We start from the raw sequence: 8,600 nt of genomic DNA, 5'->3' as shown, positions 1-8,600 counted from the left end.
TGTTTCCTCTCTTTTCTGTTGGGGATGGGGGGTGATTGAACTCTGCCCTCTGAGTGGGGTGAAATGGCAAGAGCCCCATGGCTCCTGACTCAGGCCACCTGCCATCCTGTCCCCCACGGTGCAGAGGTGCTTGGAGAGCAGTCACTGACTACCTTGAATATAGACTACCCTCCTCAGTGCCCTGGGGTGTAAAAGATCCTGCAGCTGGGGAAATTTTAACAGCTTTTTTAGACCAGAGATTGGAGAAGGCAGCCACAAGGGCCCCTCCCTCCTGCTCTGGGTAAAGCAGGAGTGAAGTGACCCTTGTCCTGCTCCTTCCCCCTAGGTCATCCTACAGTAGAGGTCCAGGTGGAGGCTAGGTTCTGTTTACAGAGTATTTGTGCCGCCTTCTGTTTTCCCATGCCCTCCCTCCTTGAAAAGCAGGCTCAGAAAGCAAGGAGAAGGTTGGGAGTGGAGCGGTTTACACCTTCCCTGTCTCTTGACCACTCCCAAGGACCAAGCCTTTCCTGGTGGGGATAAAAGGGAAGCGACGCACATACCAGGTTGATTGTCACACCCCCAGTGTGAGCTCTAATGCTTGTGCTTTCCCTCTCAAAGTCTGGCCATCTGCAGTCCCTTTCCAAATACCTCCAGAAGCTTTCTGCTTTGGGAGACACTGCGAAATCCCCAGCTCTGGGGAAAACATGAAATTGCAGACCCTTGTTCAAAATCCCCTCTGGTGTTCCCTACTCACTTCTCTGGTGCAGAGGTGTGGAGAGAAACTCCCTACTCACTTCTCTGGTGTGGAGAGAAACTGAAACTGCCCTGGAGCTTGGGGTTGGGAGGTGTTGGAGGAGGGCGGGAATGGGCTGCTGCAGAGGGCTAAAGGCTCCGAGACAAATGGCTAAAGAGGAAGAACTTGAAACAAGTACCCAAGGCCCTCGCTGGGAAGGGCAAAGGATGCAGACCCAGGCCCAGGACTGCGGGACTTTCCAGTCCTGTGGACTGAGCGGTAGGATCTAAGCAGAGCGTGGGGCCCCACCTGGATCTGGAGAGAGGGAGGAACAACCAATGGGCTGGGCCCGTCCCGCGGGAGCAGCCAATGAGCGGTCGGGGGCGTGTCTTCCGCGGCAGTCAGAAGTGGGCACTTGGTCCCCCGCGCTGTCTGAAGGCTCCGCGATGACAGCTTTGAGTCCGGGCGCGGCCGCCGGGGCGAGCAGGTAAGGGGGTGCAACCCGCGGACCGGGCTCTGGAGCCCGAAGTCCGCCTAGAAGGAACGCTATCCGGCGGGACCCAGCGCCCGCCGCGCCTCGGAGGATTCTGCCCGTGGGGCAGGAACTTTCCACCCTGCCGGAATGCGGCTCCGCTCCAGAGCTGCGCCGCGCGGGCCCCGGCGCCTCCCGGGCTGCGAGGTGTTGCGCGGGGGCGGGATGTCAGGCTGCCGGCGCTTCCTGCTAGGGGTTCGAACATCGGGGATGATGGACGTCCGGGCGGCACCAGGGAGGTGGAGGGCACCCTCCTCGGGATACCTCCCGTGGTTCACCACCATCCTCCTCTGACGCCGTCGCTGGTCATTCATTCATTCGCTCATTCATTAATTAACTAGCCACATGGACCTCCTTTCCCAACTACCCCAACCCCAAGGGCTAGTCTTTCCCTTCTGGCCCCCGGAAGGTTCAGCCTCTCTCTTCTAACCGAGTCTGTAATTGTAGCGGCGCTCTGTTGCCTAGGAGGCAGCTTGGAGCTGTCCCAGCACGACTCGGCCGCACCCCTGCGTCGTGCCCGTCCACGTCGGGCGGGCTGGGGCCAGTCTCTCAGCCTCGAGATCTGTTCCACAGTCACTCTTGGAAGAAGGAAAGTTCTTGCAGCTGGTCAAGCGGTAGGGAGGCAGCGCAGGTGAGAGGTGGCGTTTCAGGTATGATCAAGAATTGTGGCCTCTGCCCCCTGATGTCTTGGGCCCCTGCGGGTAGGATTATTTGGGGAAGAAGGAGGAGTCAGTGGTTGAAGCCCTCAATTGCTGCCCTTGTCCAGGTCCCAAACCCTACAGCCAGAGCTCTGAAGGGCAGCCTAGCACCCCTGGCCATCCAGCCCTGGGGCAGATAATGTGGATGCAGTGTGACCCAGTGCCCAAGCAGGACAAGTACGTGGAGCTGGCAGAAGGCTTAAGGGCTCCCTCTGTCCTGTCCTCAGAGAAGCTGGTGAAGTCCTACACAGCTGGCATTTGCCCTTGTTGGCTTTGCTTGCCCCACCCACCCTTGCAGGAATCAGACTCCTAGGGAAAGAATGTCCTAACAATCCACGATGCCTTTGCTCCAATGTACATCTCTAGCTGGCTCTGAAGTCCAGTTCCTTTCACAGCAAAGACTTATGGGGCTTCAGGGAGAGAGGAGTAGAGGGTGTATATCTCCCATCCCCATCCTCATTCTGCAGTGAGAAGGAGGGTTTGCTCCTTCTGTAGTCTTCGGATCGCACAGACAGACACTCGGGTCTGAGGCTGTGGTTCTATAGGCCCAGTTACGGAGAAGGCGATGGCACCCCACTCCAGTACTCTTGCCTGGAAAATCCCATGGACGGAGGGGCCTGGTGGGCAGCAGCCCATGGGGTCGCTAGGAGTCGGACACGACTGAGCAACTTCACTTTCACTTTTCACTTTCATGCATTGGAGAAGGAAATGGCAACCCACTCCAGTGTTCTTGCCTGGAGAATTCCAGGGACCGGGGAGCCTGGTGGGCTGCCGTCTATAGGGTCGCACAGAGTCAGACACGACTGAAGCGACTTAGCAGCAGCAGAAGGCCCAGTTAAGCAGTGAATATCTCTGGGACAAATGGGCAGATATAGAGCACAAAGCTGACAGAAGCTGCTACTGAGCTTCCAGGAGCATTTCTGCAGGGGCCAAACCAAAGTTCTCATTCTTGACTTGCCTTTGGGAGAATTTTCTGAATAGCATAGTGGGGTCAATCTAGGTCCTATCCAGGCCTTGATGTTACTGATTGCTTTGATGTTTCTTAGCTTAGCTGGGTGCTTGGAGCTTTAGTGTAGACCAGGAGGATCTGTGTGCCAATCCATCCACCTAAGATCCCTGAGGTTGAGGTCACCAGTACTCAAGATGGGCTCTGCCAGCCAGACTTCCTGAAGTTCTTCCACATGCCTGTTTGGGTGGCCCCTCCTAGTCCTTAACCTGGTTAAGTTGCGGCTTTGGCCCTTGAATGCCACATACCATGCTTATCGGACCAGCATGAAGAGCCTCTCTCGTCAGAATTTCCTATTTTGCAATGACCTGGGACAAGTCAGGTCTCCTTTCTGGGCCTGCTTTGCCATTGTAAGGTAAGGAGAATGGATTGTAGGCTCCTTAAATGGCTTTTCTGTGCAGCCATTCAGTGATTCTGCTAACTAGCCTGTTTCCCCCTTGATTTTTGAAGGTATTTTATCTCTTTACATAATTACTTCGTTGCCATGACTACCTACAGTGTTGAGACCCATGAAGCATTCCACTTTGGTATCCAGGGTCTGAGTCCAGACACCAGAAAATAATTTCCTTTTTTCTTTCCTGAGAAGTGAAAATAATTCCACCCAATTCAGCAGCCCTCTTTTAAGCAAGGGTAAGTTTGGCATGAAGTCAGCCTTGGCTGCTGTGCTGCTATTCACCTGGGCTGCAGGGCATGAGTCTGTCACCACCTGTTATCACCAGCCTTTGAAGCTTTGATTAATTCCCCAGCTGTTTACTAATGTAGGAAAGGAAGGAGGATGGGGACATCAAGGAAGGGGATGGAGCTTCCTCTGTAATCAAGAAGTACCTGGGCTTCCCTGGTGGTCCAGTGGTTAAGAATTCACCTGCCAAGGCAGGCAACACAGGTTTGATCCCTAGTCCAGGAAGATTCCATATGCCATGGAGCAACTGAGCCCATGGGCCACTACTACTGAAGCCCAAATGCCCTAGAGCCCATGCTCCGCAATAGCAGAAGCCACCACAACGCGAAGCCTCTGTACCACAGCTGGAGAGTAGTCCCTGCTCACCACAACTAGAGAAAGTCTGCACACAGCAATGAAGACCTGGCTCAGCCAAACACAAGAAATAAACTAATTTAAAAGGAAAATTAAAAAAAAAAAAAGTACCTGCTTCTCCACGGAGTCCCTGGTGGCCAAAGCACATATAGAAGGTGCTATTCCCAAGAAAATAAGCCACTACAGGGTAGGCTGGTGCCTCCCTTCTCCCCACCACAACCACACATTTTCATTAGTTTACAAATGCTTGGTCAGAATTTAGGACTGGGGTATTGAATAATCTATGGAGGTTGAGCCAGTCTCTAAGTCTTTGTCCTAAATTAGTGTTTCCCTCAAGTGATGTTTAAAATCTACTGGGAAAGCACATTGTTAATTTTTATTTTGTTTATTTATTTTTAAATATTGATTTATTTATCTGGCTGTGTCAGGTCTTAGTTGTGGCATGCAGGATCTTTGGATGTGGCATGCGAACTCTGGGTGATGGCGTGTGGGATCTAGTTCCCTGACCAGGAATCCTGGGCCACCTGCATTGGAAGTGTGGAGTCTTAGCTACTGGACTGCCAGGGACGTCCCCCGATATATTTTAGTATGCACACTGTTCTAGATACATGTAATTTTTTTCAATGTTATATAATGCTATCCTTTGTGTTAAACTTATTTTTAATGTTTTAATAGTGAAATATTTTAATCATTACATAGCCTTTTATTGTATGAATAAACCATACTTTGTGTTCTATTTTTTTCCTTTTTTAACTACACTTCAGTGAATATTTGTATACATTTAAATTTGTGTCCAATTATTTCCTGAGAGTAAATTGTTTGAAGTGGAATTTATGGGTCTGTCGGGTATCTACATGTAAATGTATGTATCTATTCACATACTGCTCTCCTACACAGGAGTGTGAGACTGTCCATTCACCAAAATGTTGATCAACCATAGATGTTATTACACTTTTAAGCCTTTGAAATTTAATAAGTAAAAAAAATATCACTTCTACTTTTTTATTTTTAAATATCTTTATTATTTTTGTTGATTTTAAAGACATTACACCCCTGTTATAGTAATTTCAGGCAAAACAGAAACTATTGAGAGTGAATTCTTCCCTGAGATATCATCACTGTTGTTTGATACAGAATTTTTTTTATTGTTTCTTTTGTTTGTTTGTTTTACTTTTTTATACAGAATTTTTAATTTTATAAATGAGTTATATTTTTTTAACTTTTTAAATTTTATGTTGGATTAAAAATGTTGATTAAAAATGTTGTGATAGTTTTCAGGAGAGCAGCAAAGGGACTCAGCCATACATATACATGTATTCATTCTCCCCCAAACTCCCCTCCCATCCAGGCTGCCATAACATTGAGCAGAGTTCCCTATGCTATACAGTAGGTCCCTGTTGGTTATTCATTTTAAGTGTCTTTACAAATGCTATTTATTCATTTATGGCTGCTCCCAGGCTTTCTCTAGGTGCAGCGAGCGGGAGCCACTCTTCATTGCGGTGTGCAGGCTTCTCACTGTGGTGGTTTTTCTTGGCCTCTAGGGCTACAGCATGTGGGTTCAGTAGTTGTAGCTCGTGGGCTCCAGAGCGCAGGCTTAGTAGTTGTGGTACATGAGCTTAATTGCCCTGTGACACATGGAATCTTTCTGGACCGGGGATTGAACTCATGTCCCCTGCACTGGCAGGCAGATTCTTTACCACTGGACCACCAGGGAAGTCCTGGTTATCCATCTTAAATATAGCAGTGTGTACATGTTAATCCCAAACTCCCTAACTTTCCTTTCCCCCTGTTCCTCCCCTCTGGCAACCATAAATTCATTCTCTAAGTCTGTGAGTCTGTTCTGTAAATAAGTTCATCTATATCATTTCTTATTAGATTCTGCATATAAGGGATGCCATATGATATTTCTCCTTCTCTGTCTGACTTACTTCACTGAATATGACTATCTCTAGGTCCATCCATGTTGCTACAAATGGCATTATTTAATTCTTTTTAATGACTAAGTAATATTCCCTTGCATATATGAACACATCTTCTTTATCCATTCCTCTGGCAGTGGAAATTTAGGTTTCTTCCATGTCTTTGGCTATTGTAAACAGTGCTGCAATGAACACTGGGATGCGTACATCCTTTCAGATGACATTTTTCTCCAGATATAGGCCCAGGAGTGGGATTGCAGGGTAGCTATATTTTTAGTTTTTTAAGGAACCTCCATACAGTTCGCCATAGTCACTGTACCAATTTACATTTCCTTCAACAGTGTAGAAGAGTTCCCTTCTTTCCACATAAATGGGGTATATCTGGGTTACTAACTTAATATACTTTTTGCTAAACAACACATTTTTTACTTTTTTTCCATATTAGCACATGCAGCTAGCTATACTCTATTCTTTTAGTCAATTGCATAGGAATCGATTATATTGGTAAAATACTATTTTGGTATTTCTACGTTTTTCCTCATAATTATTTAATTTCCTCTTAATTTATAGGAATATAAATTTTTGCCTACTTATCCACTTATTTCCTTATAACAAGTTGCATGGAATGGAGTTTTAGGGTCAAAGGATTTACATTTCTTTTTTTTTTTTTTTGGATTTACATTTCTTAAAGCATCTGATATATGTCCGAAAGGTTAACTTAGTTTTAAGTCTCATGGAAAATAAGAATGCTTATTTTTCCACATATATCCTTGGAAATATTGAGCACTCTGATTTTTTTTTTTAATGTTTATCAGTAAAGTAGGTAAGAGAGAGCTCTCTTCTTTTGTGACTTGCCCATTCATATTCTTTGCGCACTTTTCTATTAGATTGTCTGCCTTTTTCTTACTGACATAGATGAGTTATCATTTAAAAATGCCAGTCCTTTTTCGGAGAAGGCAATGGCACCCCACTCCAATACTCTTGCCTGGAAAATCCCATGGATGGAGGAGCCTGGTGGGCTGTAGTCCATGGGGTCGCTAAGAGTCAGACACGACTAAGCGACTTCACTTTCACTTTTCACTTTCATGCATTGGAGAAGAAAATGGCAACCCACTCCAGTGTTCTTGCCTGGAGAATCCCAGGGACGGGGGAGCCAGGGGGCTGCCGTCTATGGGGTCGCACAGAGTCAGACACGACTGAAGCGACTTAGCAGCAGTAGCAGCAGTCCTTTTTCAGTTTAATTTTTTAATGTTGTTTCAGTCAGTTCAGTTCAGTCACTCAGTCGTGTCTGACTCTTTGCATTTGTTTACTTCACCTTTAAAATTTTTATTTATTCGTTTTGGATGCACTGCGCAGTAGGTGGGATCTTAGTTCCCCGACCAGAGATGGAACCTGTGTCCCCTGCAGTGGAAGAGCAAAGTCTTAACTACTCACCACCAGGGAAGTCCTTTGTCAGTTTAAATTTTTAATGTATAGAGGTTTTTAATTTTTATGCAATTAAGTATTTTCTTTTATGTGTTCTGGGTTTTATATCTTGCTTAGGAAGATGTTTCCTTATATAGTAATATTCTATTCTATTTTATTGATTTAGAAAATATTTGGATGTTTAATCTACCTGGAATTTATTTAGTGTGTTTTTATGAATGGTATGAGGTACCCAGTTGTTCCAATATCATTTTTTGGACAATCTCTTTTTCCCTTACTTATTTGAAACAGTTTCTTTTTAAAAAAGATTTTACTTTTGATGTGGGCCATTTTAAAGTCTTTATTGAATTTGTTACAATATTGCTTCTGTTCTATGTTTTGGTTTTTGGCCCTGAGGCATATGAGATCCTAGCTCTCCCATCAGGGATGAACCCACACCCTCTGCACTGGAAGGCAAAGTCTCAAGCACTGGACAGCCAGGGAAGTCCCGTGATTCTTTCTTATATACTAAATTCTCAGATACCCATAGATCATGCTCTGGCCTCCCTCTTACAGTCTATTGATCTATTAATTTTTCCTAAACTAGTAAATATTTTAATTGTTCCAGCTTTGTAGTTTGTTCTGACATCTGGTAGGGCAAAACCCTTGCATGACAGTTGGGATAAATTCGCTTCTTTAAAACTTTCAATCTTCCCACTCAGGAACAGTTTATCTTTCCACTTATTCAAGTCTTCTTCCATGTTATTTTTTAAATGCCTGTGGTTTTCTTCTAGATTTTTCTACATTTTAAAAGTTTATTCTTGGGTAACATACATGTTGTTGCTACATGAATAGAATCATTTCCCCAAATATATTTTATAACTGTTTATTGCATGAGAAACTATTGATTTTTTATGTTGATCTTGTAACCACTAGAATAACAATTAAGTCTGTGAGAGTGTATTATTATGTGTCTATCTTCATCACAGCTCTGGCTGGCCCAGTGTCCAAATATAAGAATATCTGGGCCACTTTCTTATGATTTTTCCAGTTGAATATATATTCTTTAGGTAGTTCATGTTACCATCTTTCAAAGAATAATCATCTCTTTTTAATATATGAACCTTTTGTTTCTTTTTCATGCCTTTGTGCAATGACTAGAGCTTCCAGAACAATGCTGAATAACAGTGGCGAGAGCAAGCCTTCTTAGGGGTTTTCCACTAGCTGAACAATCTGGGGCTCTCCCGGGAAGAGAAGGTCCCAGGATCCAGTAAGCTCTTTCAGTTCAGTTCAGTG

The 8,600-nt window shown here is 45.2% G+C and overlaps 1 protein-coding gene across 1 annotated transcript in view; it reads left to right on the top strand.

The window, feature by feature from the left end:
• The first annotated feature begins 1,035 nt into the window (after positions 1 to 1,035).
• The window catches only part of GRAMD2A (GRAM domain containing 2A), a 37,638-nt gene continuing 30,073 nt past the window's right edge, over positions 1,036 to 8,600 (top strand). The window contains exon 1 of the mRNA XM_019968227.2: positions 1,036 to 1,199. Coding sequence (XP_019823786.1) covers positions 1,051 to 1,199 — 149 coding nt within the window. The 5' untranslated portion in view covers positions 1,036 to 1,050. The remainder of the gene's footprint in view (positions 1,200 to 8,600) is intronic.

This window comes from Bos indicus, chromosome 10, assembly GCF_029378745.1.
Source record: "Bos indicus isolate NIAB-ARS_2022 breed Sahiwal x Tharparkar chromosome 10, NIAB-ARS_B.indTharparkar_mat_pri_1.0, whole genome shotgun sequence".
NCBI lineage: Eukaryota > Metazoa > Chordata > Mammalia > Artiodactyla > Bovidae > Bos > Bos indicus.
Note: the sequence above shows the minus strand (reverse complement) of the source record. Positions and strands in the feature narration are given on the sequence as shown.